This window comes from Penicillium subrubescens, assembly GCF_028828155.1.
Source record: "Penicillium subrubescens strain IBT 31985 chromosome Unknown utg000004l_segment0_segment0, whole genome shotgun sequence".
NCBI lineage: Eukaryota > Fungi > Ascomycota > Eurotiomycetes > Eurotiales > Aspergillaceae > Penicillium > Penicillium subrubescens.
In genome coordinates, this window is record NW_026643154.1 from 88,790 (window position 1) to 105,473 (window position 16,684).

The 16,684-nt window shown below is 50.6% G+C and overlaps 2 protein-coding genes across 2 annotated transcripts; both read left to right on the forward strand.

The window, feature by feature from the left end:
* Nucleotides 1–7,198: 7,198 nt before the first annotated feature.
* On the forward strand, nt 7,199–8,405 carry N7473_005130 (dienelactone hydrolase family protein; the record flags this gene model as incomplete). The annotated part of the gene is made up of 5 exons (XM_057151070.1): nt 7,199–7,315; nt 7,382–7,465; nt 7,525–7,594; nt 7,674–7,721; nt 7,798–8,405. 5 exons carry the CDS (start codon nt 7,199–7,201, stop codon nt 8,403–8,405), a joined length of 927 nt encoding a protein of 308 aa, XP_057008875.1.
* Nucleotides 8,406–9,008: 603 nt separating this feature from the next.
* On the forward strand, nt 9,009–12,189 carry N7473_005131 (uncharacterized protein; the record flags this gene model as incomplete). The annotated part of the gene is made up of 2 exons (XM_057151071.1): nt 9,009–9,218; nt 9,271–12,189. The coding sequence occupies 2 exons, from the start codon at nt 9,009–9,011 to the stop codon at nt 12,187–12,189; spliced, it is 3,129 nt and encodes a 1,042-aa protein (XP_057008876.1).
* Between the last annotated feature and the right edge of the window lie 4,495 nt (nt 12,190–16,684).

A 16,684-nucleotide genomic window follows, 5' to 3' on the forward strand; every position in this document is an offset into this window, starting at 1 on the left:
CCCCGAAGGGCTCGAAGGATCCAGGAGGGGCGAGCTTGTCGATCGCTGGGGGTCGCGATCGGTAGAGAAGAGTCGGAAGGACTCTAGTCGATCTCTAGCCGCGTTGTGGGGATTGGAGGGTGGAGGAGGGGAGACAGTTGCAGATAGGCGACAGACGTAGTAGGGGGAGTCGGAGATTTAGAGAGTTGTCGGCCAAAAGGAGATCGATTGATGGGGATGCCTCGGGAAGGTGGACGCTCTGTACCTCTGCGCGTTGGAAGCTCACGAGGAGCCGAGAGACGAATGGAGGAGGGGAAGAGGCAAGTCTGTCGCGGGGGAGATCCGCGTAACGCGGGAGAAGAGGAAGAAAAAAGAGATCACGGCCGAGGATAGCGCAAGTGGTGCATGATCTCTAGGCAAGAAGAGTCGCGCGGCTCAACTATACAGTAATATGTAGAGGGATAGGATAGGAGAAAAGCCGAAGCTGGGGGGAAGGTGGTGATGGTGGTGGGTGGCAAGATGTGGAGAGAAGTCAAGTAGAGCAGATCAGCGGAAGCTGTTGCGGTTTGCAGCAGGAGGAGGAGAGAGGCGAGTGGGGAGGGAAAGAAGGATAAGCCGTGGCGTTGGGGAGGCGCAGAAGCGCGGGGAGGACAGGAGGGCACAGGGGAATTATATAAAGATGAGGAAGAGGGAGGGAGAGTTCAGGCAGATTTCGGCAGGTTAGGGTGGTTTTTAGTGTTCAGTTCGGGTTCACGTTGAAGAGGCGAAAGAGAAGAAGAGAGAAAAGAGAGAGAAAAAGGAAAAGGGAAAAAAGGAAGAAAAAAAAAAAGAAAAAGGCGAGAACAAGCGAGCAAGAAGGAGAGAGACGAGAGGAAGTAGACTAGCGGACCGGTAGGGCGGGCGGATTAAGGGCAAATAAAGTAGGTCTAGTAGACGAGTAGTTCAGAAAGTATATACGGAGTAGACCGAGTCGGACGGAGATTGGGAGAGGGGAGAATTAGACGCAGTATTGGGGGGGAGTCCAGAAGGGAGGGAAATGGTTGGTTCACGCCCAAATAGAATAAGAAGAATATATAGATGGGGAGGGGCCCACGTCCACGAGAGAGAAACCGTCGAGTAGAGAGAGTAGTCAAGTAAAGTCAAGGAAAAGAAAGAAAAGAAAAAAGGGTAAATAACGGGGACCCGAAAGAATGGAAAGGAAAGGGAAAAATAACGAGCAATGAGAAGGAAGAGAAAAATAGAAAAGAAAAAATAAGATGATAAAATGATGGAGCCACGGTCGGCGATGGTCTGGCCAGCGTGGGGAACCCGGGACTCTTTGGGTCAATTTACATTGAGGATCGGGGGACGAGAGAATCACGGAACTGGCATTGGGATTGGGATGAACATTATGCTTCGACAGTATTATTGTATGTAGTTATGTAGTCATCTATAGCTGAGGATTGTCTTTCATTGACGGGATATAGGAGGAAGAACGTGGATATCGTAGCGTCATAAATGTTCGATCCGGTCATATCATCATCTTGCCATAGTGTCATACTATGGTCTAATCTAATTCGTAGCCCTCGTCCATAGATGGATGAACCACTTGATACATAACTACCGTATGGAGCATAGATACGCATGCGAACTATTAATACTGTACTCTCCAGAAACTCGATGGCTCTGACAGACTCGGGAGAATGGAAGGGAAGTGCATAAGACCGCAGACTAACTAATATCTATCCCACGAATAAGAAGTGCCAAACAGGTCCCTGGCCATGAGAAACATACCCTAGGAGCATACATATGTACATCAGCAATACAGTAATCATCACGGACATATAGGGACCAGAAGTAGAAAAAGTCCCAGAACCTCACAGACCAGGACTGAGACTGGGGGGCAAGAGGACCAGAGAGGGGCAAGAGGCAACGTGGTTGACAGGCCCTAATCGACCTACCGCGACCCAGTGATAGACCCAGAAGTAATTCACCATCCAATAACCAACTCGGAACGTTGACCGTCTGGACCCCCTCTCTCAACCAGTCGGTCCCCCAGCTGGTCCCAGACTTCCCAGCACAGTCCCAGTCAATCCCAAGCAGTCCTAGCGGTCCCTTGGCACGGTTAGTCCCTTCTGGAGCTCAACTGGCCTGCACCACCCCTCGCCTATCCGTCTCCGGTTGGCCGTTCCGACCTGAATCGAGATCGTCTCTGTATCACTCGATCGCGATCGTCACTGGAGGACGAAAGAAAGGTGGGGGACTGATACTGGTTCTCTGCATAGATATGGAATATGAAGATAGAACCTCTCTGATACTCTTCGAATCGAAAATAGAAGAAAGGGGACTCGTATTTTTCTTCTTTTGATTTCTTTTTCTGACCCAGCCCAAGGTCGCGCTCTGAAAAACATCCTGTTTTTGTACTTTTTTAATTAAAATCTGGGAGGGGGAAGAGCATAGGGGGGCCTGGTTTAGTGAGAAAGCAAGCGATTGGGGAGCTGAGAGCCTGAGTGCAGTGTAGTCGTAGAAATTAATACGGTAATATTCACGATTATAATTTATATCAGAATAATTTCAAGTAATAATCTGAGAATCATAACAGCAAGAGGGGGGCAAATGATCCCGAACGTCCAGTAGAAGCTCGACTTTGACAGGTGACTGCGCGAGAGACCGAGAGACACAGAGACATACATAGTGAGGGAGAGGCTCTGGGTATCTTGCGTATTTTTTTCTTTCTTTTTTTTTTTTCCTGCACTCCTTGCGTCCTGACTGATCGCGTGAAAAAAAAAATTCAGAGCCAAAAATGGTTGGCGCTAGCGTAGGGACTTCCGGAGACAAAATCTATTCTGGTCCACTCTCCGGCTTTCGCCCGGCATCAAGAGGACTGCGCTAAATGATATGGAGGCCAGCGATGATTGAGGATGGATTAGCGGAGTCCGGAGGAGATGTGAAAGGGAAGGACTCTGCTCGAGTAAACACATACACACACCGTCTACCGTCGTATCTACCGGAAGTATGGTCAATTTGGCGCTAAACCATTCTACAAAGCCTACAAGACTATGGGACTACTCTGGGGAGACCGATAGAAAGGAGACAGAGAGAAAGAGAGGAGGGGAGGGGAAAGAGAGTCGTTCAGCCAGCCAGTCACATTCGCGCGATGAGATTCCTGCCCGATTAAACCCACCCCCATTCTCCTCTCCATATTCAACACCCTATATATCATCCCATGGGAACACCAATCGAGCGCGTGTCAGGAGGACGCACGGACTGGACCGGAATGGCCAGAATACGAGAGCCATGGGAGAGTCTGGAGCTGCTGCTGGCAAAGGGTAGAGACAAGCGAGCTGTTACGTCCGTGATTGGCCACTTCAAACTGGCCTCCCGCACGCGAAAGCCAATGTGGTTTAGTGTCACTCATTCAATTCCCTTCATGCCGGGTCATCTGCAAAGCTTTTTTCGCCCCCAACAGCCGAGGACGAAAGGGAGGCGCGGAGGAGGCGGCGATATACAGCGTCCATACAAAGACAGAAAGGGGAGATAATTTGGGCAGGTTGGGACGAAAGAAATCAACGGAGAATCGAGAACACACTCGCTCGGCAGGGGACCTGCTTGATTGGTCCCCGGGATCCCCGAGACCTCCTTTGGTCTCTAAATGCAGTAACCCCTTGAACTATGCACTGGTATTCTGGGTGTATTATTCCCATGTCTTCGGATATTCCTTCACCTGGATGTGGACAGGATCCGGAGGATAATCTGACAACTCCGTAGAGTAACTATAGGAATTAGTTTACTGCGGTTCTTTTCTTTTCTTTTGTTGGGTGATGATTAGCCCTTTTTCAACGTTCTAACGGTTTCCTCCATTCGTTGGGTCAACTGGCTATCCACGTTGGCCGCTTGTTCGTGGTCGACAGTTGGGCTGCTGTTTTCCTGGAGATATATTCCATTTGTTTTTGGTTTTTTTTTTCATCTTGTTTGGTTGATCAAATTGTTTGATGGACATTGTGCTTCTTGTTAACATGTAGAACATACAATGCATTCTATACTCCTCGGCTTTGTCCTTTCCAATAGTTCTGTATACCATGCAGTAACCCCAGTGTATCTTTGCGCTCGCATTAAGTTCGCCTCTGGGGTTGCCTTAGTCCCCGTCCCAGTCACCAGGATCCCACTAACCGTGGCACTTATTGGGCGGTGCCCAAGCTTACCACCATCAAACTCCAATCGCCATTCGCGCCAACTGGTTGGGTCCGGTCAGGTCGCCGCGTGCGATCGGGGTGGCGTGCGGAATGGCTCGTTCCCCCCCTTAATAACTGGGTCCAGAGTCCTCCACACGACGGTCCCCGTGCATGTCCTGGTCGCTTCCACGGACCAGTTGCGACAGTCCCCTTATCGGCCAATAGGCAGGTGGCAATGACATTGGCGTCCCGAAGCCTATGCACGGACAACTCTTTGACAGTTGCTGAAGGTGTGGAGGGGGGGGGGGGGGGGGAACGCAAAAAGAGTTGCCTGGGGAAGGTTAACGGCCAGGCCCTGTCGATCGATATGCAGACAGACTTTTGATATGTATGGAGTACGGCAGTTAGGTCACCTCTCTACTCTACATGGGGGGCGGGGGTACAAAGTTTGTATGGAGTACATTTTCAAATTGTACAGTACCAAGTACAACTCAGTCACTCTAGCGGTAACTATAGTGGAGCCTCACGAGACCGCTTCTACTGAAGACCCTAGACAGAGAAAGGAGAAAGTTAAATCGAACAAGAGCCAGCTGGGAATGAAATGAAGACTGGGAAAAGCGAGAGAATAATGGGAAAGAACTGACCCATTGACTTCGTAACCCCCCGCCTCTCGTTTCCAACTGCTCTTTATTGGCGAGGGGTTGGGAACAGATATCTGGCCTGTTCGTTGCGAGCTTCGCTTCCGGATGTATACTCCAGGACCACGTACATACTCCGTGGACTGGCAGGGGATCCACGACCGAGGCTGCAGTCTACTTTTTGCGTCTAGTCTCTTTTGTCTCCGGTCAAGCTTGCAATAAGCATCAGTAATCAATCACCGAGGGGCTGTACTGCGTAAAATAGTAAGACGAACAAATGAACAAATCGACAATCGAATCAAATCAAATTCCCTCGTAAGATGACCCAAAGGCCACGAATGAGACGCCAGGGAGGGATATGAAAGTCGACTAAAGGGACCCCTCATTAAAGTGCCAAGGTCACATTCTTAACAGCCCACATGCCTTCGTGTTGCTGTCTTACAATTTAGCCCCTTCGATAAGGAGCAAGCGAGATTGGGTGCGGAGAAGGAGTGCCGGCGACAAGGAACAGTGGCATTCACAGTTCACTACTACAGTAGGAGCCACTAAGTATACCCCCATTCGCCTTGGCTTGTCTACAGAGTCCATCCCTCCCGGACTGGGTAAACTGAGGTCTTGCCAGGGTTACTCCGCACAGTTTGCTAGTCCATACACCGGACTCGAGTACATAGTAAAACGCACTTAAACAACGCGTAGTGGGTTCGCCAGCAATGGATACATATACAGAGACTGTCTTTTGGGTCGTTCTGACCTTCGCTCTGTAGATAGAAGAGAGAGTAGATTAGCCAGTGAAAATAAAGCTCAAATTCATAATTCTCATTGTCGACACCACAAAACCTAAGCTCCTCTACACCTCCCGTATTCGAAAGCATCAACTGGCAAAGTCAACCCTCCTCATCCTCGCCCATGCGTGTCGCCACCACCACCATCTCATCTTCTCCACCACCGCCGCCAGCCCGATTGAAGGCGTCGATCACAGTCGCCTTAGCCCTGACTCCAAGATCGATCGTCGGGGCTCAGGAGGGGTAGAACCACTACGCGACGATGGTTCGCAGCCGATTTGCCAGTGATCTCCAGCCTTCATGCAAGGCGGCTTTAGTGGTGCAAATGTGACAGCAAGCAAGTGGACCCAAGGACGGGAATGGCTCTGTCGCGGGTACTGTATGTACGTACACTGATCATTAGTCGCTGGACGCTGTTTTTCTGTTCGCTGTTCGTCGTGCTGGGCTCAAGCCATGCGATCGGCGTCGTCGGTTCGTGCCGACGTGGCTTCGGGGTAGGCGTTCACGGCGTCCCGCGCCAGACGCCAGTGCTTTGACAATAGTCCCTCAAAATGTGTTTGGACCGGAAGTTGACCGAACTACTGTCGCCCTGTCGGAGAAGTGTCGGCGAGCTCGGGGGATCTGCATTCATGAAGAATAAAGTGTGCAGGGCTGACACTGGAATGTTGTGAGGGCCGAGACTCCGAGGGCATCAATCATGCCTGCCCCTAACTAATCGCCAGCAAATATTCTAAGCTTCACTCGGCCATAAATCATCAGGGATGAGAGCCCTTCAATGATGCTACTGGTGGGTCTTCAAACGAAGCATGTTTCATTTGTATTTGTTTTTCTTTTCAAGTGTTGTTGTTTTCCGATCGTGTGCATGCTGTGCAGCATCTCAGCCAGCCCAGACCTGCAGAATATCCAGAGCGAGATGTGAGATGGATCCATTCCAGATCCAATGATGCTTCAAAGGCGAAATGCAGGAGACAAGACAACAGTATCGAGTCCTGCATACTGATCCTGTCTTGCAGACTGTAGCCTTCGAGGGAACCATGCATTCTCGATCTTCTGCGTGGGACAGCAGACGGGTGTACAACCAGACGCCGATGTCGATAGAACACAATAACGACTGTGTCCATGGAGAACCCACAGGGATCGCACTGTGGTGGACCGTGCCTAATACTTGGTAGGTTACTATAGAATCCATCCTTGCAACTACCTAGCTATAGGTAGCACTGCGCACTCGCTATAAGCAAACCTACCTAGTTACCTGTGTACCTGTCTGTGGTTTTTCAACGAGTGAATAGGTATTGTATTTGATTTAAAGAATATCACCCAGTCGGCGATCTTTCACTACACAGCGCCTTAGCGTCTCTTTTTTTGTAGGTTTGTATAATTTCTAGGTGATGGTGTGGATTAGGTATCCAGGTACCTCTAGGATATACTGAAGTACATATATTCATCTCCAACTCACGCGACCGTGCTGGGAGGCTTCCAATTCCGCCCACCCTCCATCGAGCCCTTGAAATTCAAACTCACCTACTGTTAGAATAACCAAAATATCCTATTGCATATTACCGAGCTACATCCCAATAATGATGGTCGCACTGGGTAGGATTCTGTTGATCTCGGCATCCTGTTTACCCCCGCGAGTCCCGACGCTTCAATGACGTCGACTGGCGGGGTAGAACACCCGCCCTCCAATTTATTCCGCTTCGATCGCAAACCAACGCAACAACTGCCTCACCTCTCTCAGTTTTTAACCCCTTCAATTCCTTTGTCGGTACGTGATATACTGACAAGCCATTCAGAATAATCATTCAGCCTCTAACAACTTACTCCCCGGTAGTTTCTCGCTTCGAAATACCTGCTCCCCTCACCGAATTCATACATCCTCGGCAAAAATGTCTGGAATCAGCAAAGCGTGCTGCTCGTTCGTTTATCCCAATGCGCAGCTTTGCAGGATGACATGACTTGGCTGACTCGTCACAGAATCCCCCCGTCGTGTCCAAGGGATACAAGGCCAAGGGAGCTTACCAGACCATCAATGGCCTGAAGACCTGTGAGTGGAATGATGATAATGCGCCGGGAAATCAGGTTGAAGAGAGGAAGAAACCCCGGGAGCTGACCTCCTTGTGCAGATGTCACAGGCCCCGAGTCGGCCACCAAGGCCATCCTGGTGGTGTATGGTAAGTGGGATCGTTCACACATCCCGAGCAACTGGGATCTACGATTGGCTCACCGTCTCTGATTTTCCGCGCCCAGATATCTTTGGTTTCTTTGACCAGACCATCCAGGGTGCCGATATCCTGGCCACCTCAAACGAGCAGAAATACCGCGTGTTCATGCCTGATTTCTTCGAGGGAAACCCCGCAGACATCTCGTGGTATCCACCCACAACCGATGAACACAAGCAAAAGCTCGGAAACTTCTTCTCGACCCAGGCTGCCCCGCCCAAGACCTTGTCCAAGATCCCCAACATTGTGGCCGAAGCCAACAAGCTCGCACCTGGCGGTGCCTTCTCGTCCTGGTCTATCTTGGGCTTCTGCTGGGGTGGTAAGATTGCGGCGCTATCGGTCGGTGCCGATAACAAGCTCTTCAAGGCAGCCGCTCAGGCTCACCCGGCAATGGTCGACCCTAATGATGCAAAGAAAGTGAATGTGCCCTTCGCGATGCTAGCCTCTAAGGATGAGCCCGCCAGCGATGTCTCTGCGTTCAAGGCTAACCTGCAGGTCCCCAACCACGTCGAGACCTTCTCAACCCAGATCCATGGCTGGATGGCTGCTCGCTCGGACCTGGAGGACCCTGAGGTGCGTAAGGAATACGAGCGTGGCTACAAAACGGTGCTCGAGTTCTTCCACCAGCACTCTTGAGTCTGTTCGTATGAGGATGGAGGGTGCTTGAATGGTTAGGATAGATGGATAAAAATTGATTCACTTTCTTGCCCCCAGTGAGAACAGAAGATTTGATTCTATATGTAAAGAAACTGCCACACGGTGCCTTGATATACATATACTCTCGGTTCTTCATTCATGAGTAAATCTCTGAAGATGGAGATTCTGGGCTACTGATGTACTCAAATTAGACATTGTCGTTGGCCTTAATTCCTGTACTCTCTAGAGTCTCCATCTCATAGCCAGCCCATATCCCAACAGTCGAATGTAGGAGTATACATGATCCCAGCCAGTTCCATGTCGGATGAAACTCGGCAACTCCACATGTCCCGCGTTGCCGTCATATCCACCCTCCAACCCCAAAACAGATTCAAGATCCGCAATGTGCCGAGGGACCCGAAGATCAGCGAAGCTGGCATCCTACCTTATTTTGAACGACTGAATATTTTAGACCACAGGCATCCCTAACCTTCTCCTTCTACAATTGGAAGCCTTGAGCCGGTGCGGTCTAAAAATTGTTCAGGTTGAGAGTGTTGTTTGAAGGGTTCTCCGCAACCCGATGGTCTGACCCCCGGATCCCTGATGTCATTCATTTTTGGACGTCGTCGGTCGCAAGCAGACGCGGTCACCAACCACCCTGATGCCGGCTTAAAGAAATCAGGTCGAGAACGCCATTCACCCTCGGGCACGAATCAGGATGATACGACCGACCCAGGAATCTTTCATGGCTTGTTTCGCAAGCGCACCGATAGCGCGCTGTCTTTAGATTCGACCCAGAATGCACAGAAACAGGTAGGCTTCTCCGCTGAGATATGCTCATATACACCACTAATTAGGCTCCCAGAATCGAGACAAAGGACCTCGATCGGATACCCAGGAGCTCCCAGTGCGGGAAAGAGGACGCGATCCGTGTCGTCGGGGCTCCAGAGATTCCACTCCAAGCAATTCATCAGGGAGAGGAAGTCCAGAGCCTCATCCTGCAGCGGCACACAGCGAACCCAAACAGCCAGGGAACATTCAAGACTACTTGGACTATCGGCTTGACAAAGCAGGACTGCCGGATGACAGTACTGATCCCAAGGTCTCATCGGAGCTTGGATCGGCTCTAACAAAAAAGGACGTCAAGGCACTGCTTTCCGGCGCGCCTCACTTCATGCTGGAGCGAGGCAAGCATGGTCGGTGGTATCCGCAAGTCATCTTTCCCTGGGATGAGCACGATCCTTCCATCCAACGGATGTTGGATCGTAAGCCTCTTGCCCATGCCTCGTTCACGCTGTGTACGTTGCATGCTCATCTACCGGTTCCCGATGACTGGGCTGTGAAAGGTGGAGTGCCCATTCCGCTGCAAGATTGGCGTCGTAGCGGAGCTTTCAAGAGAGCGGCATTCGACGTTGGAGTATTCGAAGTCCCCAATATGTTGGGAAACAATGGCAAGGAGCCGGGGACTATCGGCTTTCGAAATTTCCTGGAGCTGCCAAACGCAGACCTGTTGAAATACATGGGCCCCGAAGAGCCAAGAGAGTCCTTGAACATGCAACGGGTTTCATCGCTTCCTGCCACCGAAGCATTTGAATTGATGGATCAGTATAATAAGCCATATTCACAGTGTCTCAGCGGTGCTGTGTTCGATCGACGCAAGCTCATCAAGGATGGACCGGCTGGATGGAAGCGCATTGGCGTTCGAGATGTTAATCTCAGATATCTGGTACAACGTCTTGACCAACTACGACAGTTGCGCCTCGATGTACTTCGCCAAGGGTCAACCATTACCATTTTGGATGTCGAGTCGCCACACGAACTACATGATATCTTACACACTCACTTTCTCCATCCTCATCCACCGCCCGCAGATCTGCTGCCAGGGCACCCGCAAAGCTTGAAATCTCAGATCAAAACACTGGCAACGGTTCTAGCAACCCCCGGAGCCTGGATCGATTTCAGTCTCCCTGAGTGGCGGTTCAGAGCCGGCCAAATACTGTGGGAGACACCTCCTCATAGAGATGGAGATTGCGTGGTGCCCAATGATTGCTCTACGGGGACGTCCAAACATCCTTGGGTCAATTCTGGCATGGAGCGAAAGTGGCTTCTGATCCAGATCCTTCTGGCGGCTGAGCTTCTATTCCGCCTCGATGCTTTCGTCCGCGTGGGCATGCTACATGACCCCCATGGAGGACTGATCACGGCATCAGAGCTCCAGCACTTTGATCAACTTCGAGAGGGAAAAGTCAATTGGGATCTCATCTTTGTGCGTCGGTTTCTCGACAATCTCGATATTACATGCGATTCAACTCCATCCCCCAATTCACCTGTCGGTGGTGGTAGCCCGTCACCATCGCCCGTGGAGAAGCCACCGACGAAACCCCGTCGCTTTTCTCTTTTTGATTCTATCACTCGCCGCATTTCATCTATGCAGGAAGCTGATGTGCGATCTGCTTGGGAGTGCCAAATCAGCTCTCCGTATGTGCGACAGCAGCTTGAGGGCTTGTATGTCTTTGCGGAGAACATTGGATGGCCGAAAGCCAGTGCTCTCAGATCCCATTTTGAAGAAATTTGCAAGAGTGGCAAAGACCTATTTACTCCACGGGTGAAAGCTGATGGAGATTGCGGCCAGGGGTGGGACTCTGAAGAGATCACGAAGACAGTTCTGGAGAAAAACGACATGTACAGCCGCAGTCGATGCCGCCGCAGCGTCAAGCTACGCAGTTTATCTCGCGAAGACAAGGATCCGCATGCGTCTGAAGTCCTTGGCTGGATCTCTCGAAGCTGGCTCTCAGGCCTCGTCATTCCTGGCGAGGCAATCTGCCATCTCCTGATCGGAACTCTTTTGGAGAACGATGCTGATGCGATTGAACGACTGGGGCCTACAGCGAATCTCTACGGCGGCTTTGTGTATGATGGACGCAGTTATTGGAGCAAGGCTAGCATTGTGGGACGAGTGCTCTCTAGTCTGGACGGAGCTAAAACCTGCATGGGTTGGGTTGGCAGCGACGTGCTTCCCCGCGACGAGACGACATTCGAGCCACTGGCCGAAGGTTGGTTTGAGGTTCCCATGCAAAAAGCCATCCGCAGTCCTGGAAAGTCGCGCATCAAGCAGGGCGGGAAGTTGGCAATGGAGTCGACTCCGCTAGGAATGGGTGATATTACCGCAGACGCCTTTACGCTGCCGGTCGACCAGCCTGCATCTGCCTCCATGCCGGACGTGAGCCTGGTCAACTTGACTTTATCAATACGGTCGCAATGCAAGCGAGGCATCACGACCAGCGACCAGGCTTCTTTATCCTTCTCCCTTCGGAGCGCAAACACGCCATCCCCGGCCACGGCTTCGTTCCCGCTCAGGTATAATGTGCGCTTCATTTCGGCCCATGAATGTCGACGGCCACGGGGGGTTGCAGCCCGCCACAAGGACTGTTCAGGTCCTCACGACGAGCATGAGGAGCAGAAGCAGGAGGAGTCGGCGACACCTGACTGGGGCCAGTTCAAGCGCTTACCAGGTCATCCACTGCACCAGTCATTCCCATACCGCCATGTGTCCCTCAAAGCCCTCCCAGAGCTCCCCGTACCGACTCCTCCGCTCGACGGGAAACCTGAGGTCCTCGTTATCGACGCGCGCGGTTCTCGAGTCAAGGAGACCTTTGCGCGGGCATGGTGCGCTTCTGTTGGCTGTCATGGTCTGATCGGTCGCGTGGGGAGGACGTGTGTGGCGTGTTGTGTACGGGAAGCGAGAGCATTGGATGTACCGGTGGTGGTTCGAGTGAGCGACTGAGCTGGGCCTAGGAAAACCGAGTATCTGCGATCGGCGATCAGTGGATATTGGATATGTCTTTGCGACCAGCTGAATGCCGTCATTTATGGTCTGTCGAGGACCAAATCAGGTGGTTTTCTGTCTTTTTATGAGTGATGATCAATTTCCCATCTCGTGCACATTCTGCGTGGTGGCAAACACGACGCTGGATCTGAGGACGAGCATGACCAGCAATTGAGGCCATGATTTCCACGACATGTGCGATGTCGAATAGGCGCATTCTGTATGTTAGTAATGTATAAATAAGTATTGCATAAGTTATGAAATCTTGGACGTTGAGAGTTAAGAGAAACAGGCTTAGCTGAAGGGGCAGAGTATGTACTCCTTCCTGAAGCGAAGGAGCATTCATCAGCCTCAAACTCCACGCCCCCATTAGGCCTTTTTGAAAGGATCATTGCTGGATGACTTCATTCGTCGAGCGAGTAACCCTGTGCAAGCCGTAGTACCACATTCGGCGGGGGGATGCCCCTTTTCAGAATGCAACGGCGTTGTCTGCGGCCTTTTTTTTCTTGTTGCTGAGACCCCCTGGTCTATGGAAGGACTCGCATAGGAAGGAAATATCAAAAGAATACTAAAAAAAACACAGGCGCCATAATTTCCAGCGGCTAATCACTAGCCGGAGGTGACCATGATGTTCTAATTATCCCAAGGATGTGGAAATGCTTCCAGAAGTCTAGAAGGAGTGGGGGCCCAGTTAGTTGGCTTCCAGAAAATCCAACCACTTTCCTCGCGGAAATACCACCTTCTGCTTCGGCCAATATGAACCAAAGAGAGAAACAGACGTCAAAGCACAGTAGGGGCTCCATTATGATAGGGAGACCAGCAAATGGGAGGCCAAAGCGAAGAGGGAAATTTGGGATGATTTCTTGGGAGGACGCGTAAGGCCGGTTGCAAGTTAAAACAGGGAGAAGAGTACTGCAGGCGAGCATGGCCGAATGAGGTCAAGGGCCCGAGGATGGTGAAACAAGTGAACAACTGGGATAGTCCCACCGGAGAGGGGGGCTTAGATCGGATTTTCCGTAATGACATGCGATCTGAATTCCGATTTTAATTTATTTTGATCGTGTTCTCCATCCGGAGAAAACATATTGACATTTTGACTCCGTACTAGTTATACGAGACTACTAACTCCACCTACTAGAAAGGGGAGGATCTAGTTGATGATAGAACCATGGACTGCAAGATCAATAGCCCAACAACTAACAAACTCATAGCTCTTATAGGCTCTGTATGGGTGGGAGACAAAACTTAAAAGCCGGATAGACAGGACAACATCCGAATCATTAAGCTTAAACTCAAGTCCATCGGAAGAGGACACGGCGAAGAGGACCACCTATCCTCGTCTGAAGGGTCTCGCGATTTTGTCATTTCTAATTCACTATGTACTAATTTTGCGATTTCTGGACTCGGTTTGTACCCCGTGTAAGTAAACGAAGAAGTACATATCCATGCTGGATCGCGACACGAAACAGATAGAACGTGTCCATCAAGAAACGGAGCGAGATCGAAATAAGGCTACGATGATCCAGCCCAAACCTACCATCAGGCCGACAATCCTCAATCTAACGTTTATCGCCGATTGTTCCGAGGGGCATTGCCGAACTCATTTCCGAACACTGGCTATCCTCAACAAGGCCAGAAAGATGCACATCCAGCGGGGGTTAAGATCCAAAAGAGGGTGCGGTCCGACAGGATGCCCAATTGAGGACGGGGAGTGCCCGACGAAATACTGAGCACAACTACATCGTATACTCGTATAGACTCCAGGATTGACCTAGCATGATCTCTAGAGCAGAGAGAAGTACACGCCGTCGCATGCTCTAAGACACGCCTTGGCGTTGCAGGATGCACACAATCCCGCGAAGCCCTGTCGGCACTTGGGTTTGGCAGGTTGGGAAGATGGCTGCCTGTTAAACCCGGACTGGTTTAGTGGGGAAGCGAATAAGAACCAGACCGATTGTTGGCGATTTGCTGGCTAAATGGCTGGCGTTTTGACTTTTGCCTACTGACCGTTGGCTGGCGACCAGTGATCTAACGTCAGACTGGGCGCACCGGAAATTTGCTGGGAGAAAGGGTGGTTCTCATGTCGGTTAGACAAGTTTAGACTTATAGACTAGGAGATGAATGTTGGTTGTACTCCGTCACGATCCAAAAAATTGGTCCAGTGGAAGTAAAACAGATCTCGGCAACGGCCGAAGATGCCCTAGGAGTCGAGGACGGACAGTATGATGTTTCTCGAACAACTTTGATCCCACCCTACGACTAGTACCATGCTTCGGATATTTTTTTCCTTGGCCATGTCCCTACTCCGTAGTCAATTCAGAAACACCACAATAATCTGAGTCAGCATCGGACCCTTGTTTCATCCTTCCGATCGACAGACGTTTGAGTGGATTCACCCAAACCGAGGCCCCGCCTCCTTTTTCCAGTCTCATGTGGACAAACTTTGCAAAGCACTCAAGTCTCAAGAGTCAAGAAGGATAATGGTTGGTCGCCCCCACACACAGGCTGTCAAGTATTGTGCGGAGAATATACATACAAAAAGGACGAAACCTAACCTGTTAATATTCACGTCGTAGCCACGGAGTACTGTGAGCTTCCCTTTGTAGGCGGACATTGTCCGTCTTACACTACTCCTAGTCTCCTACCTATTTTTTCAATCGTACATTCGTATTCGGGGGAAGAGAATTATTACAACATGCGTAGGTTATACTATCTCTCTGCACAATAAGCTACGGGTAACGGACTATGACTTATATGGTAGTTAATAATCTGGTAGTGCGCTGGGTCTGCGAGATCTATAATGCATCGCGTGCTCGATGCCCGCCGCGTCAACATCTGAGGATGCCCCTCCTGGTGATGCTCTTTGGAGGTCGCATTGACTGGTGCCCAATGAGACTCAACATCTTCTTTTCCCAAGGCCCGAGCTTGTCGATCTATTACCAGAGTGCGCCGAGTTCTCCGAATGTGAGAGGCGTTGCGGGGCCAATTGGTATGTCTGTACGGAGTACCTCGCTGTCGGATTGTGCCTCTCGCCTCCCCCCCCCCCCCGACCATTCTCCTGCTTCGAAAGGGGCGGTCGAGCCACGGTGTCATGACTTCCATCTGGACTCCATATATACTGGGTAAACGAAGAAAACGCCGCAGAAGTGTGTTCCGCAGGAGACTGGTGGTGATTGGCTCCTTATGAAAGGTAGGGGTGGGCTATACACCGTACGATGAAGATCATGTCCACATGTCCACTGTCAAACGCAAATGAGAAGAGAATTAAGACTCTCATCAAAGCCACACTGGCTAGGACACGTTTCAACATCTTCCAATCATGCAATCAGCGCAGGGAAGTCACTACTACAGACGAAGCTAGTCTTGGTCACCTCCTTTTGAGATGGACGTCATTTGGTAGTTACACTACTCTATCTATCATTATTCTTTGTTATTCTATTTTCCGGCTTGAGTTTAGCTAGCATATGAGCGAATCAGCAAGCTTAACGGAGACGAGCGAAGAGTAACAAAACGAGTCCGAGAGCCTCGTCAGACTTTATCCCCATCACTCTTCTTACTCCATCGCTGATCACGTCGGAACGTCGCCCCTTAATCGCATCCAAAAGGTCGCACCCTCCTCCTGGTTGGCTGGTCGGGGCCTAGTTCGTAGAATTTGCCCAATCTAACCCCATTTTGCGACCCCATGGAAGCTCGCTTGAGGCTTCGAAGAAGAAGAAGAAGAAGAAAAGAAGAACGATCTGGGAATCTTCCTGCCTTCGTTCCACGGGCGCCAAGATGAACCTGTAACACGCTACGGCGTTGGGAAGATCCTTAATTAAACCTTGACACTGGGAAAGCCCCACACTGTGCGTGTGGGGCCTTGTTACAGAATGGCAAGGGAGGACGCAAGATCGCTTCTGCATAATTACAGACTGTCCACTGTCCACGAGGAAGCACAGAGCATCTGCCCAGTCACAGCGCAAGGTGACTGTTGAAGTAGTATCTACTTGAGCATACCTCATCTGCAAGTCTATCGGACCGATGTCCCAACTAGGGAGCCCTCCACGCTGCTAATTGTCAAATTATGTCATGATCAGTTCTTCGGTATACTCCGTGTTTCTTCCATCGCGCTTCTCTTCCCCGTCTCAGCCTTGGACTCGTCCAGACCAGGATTACTGGAGCTGTTATTACTATTAAGAAATGTGATTAAAATTGACCGGGTTGAGCGGCGACTACTGGAGTCCCTCGTCCCAGGAACAGACTCGCGTATCGCCGTATCCCCATCGTGTGGGTGGATTGAATCGGTTGACTAAGGAAATACGGCAGATCTAATTGGTGAGCCCTCTGCTCCATGGATCGTGGAAGTAATTGAATTTTCTTGCGAAAAAAAAAAGGAAAACAGAAAAAGAAAAAAAATAGAAAGATATTTAACCTAATTTGGTTTACAGTCCCAGACGATTGTTCTCGAAGGTGC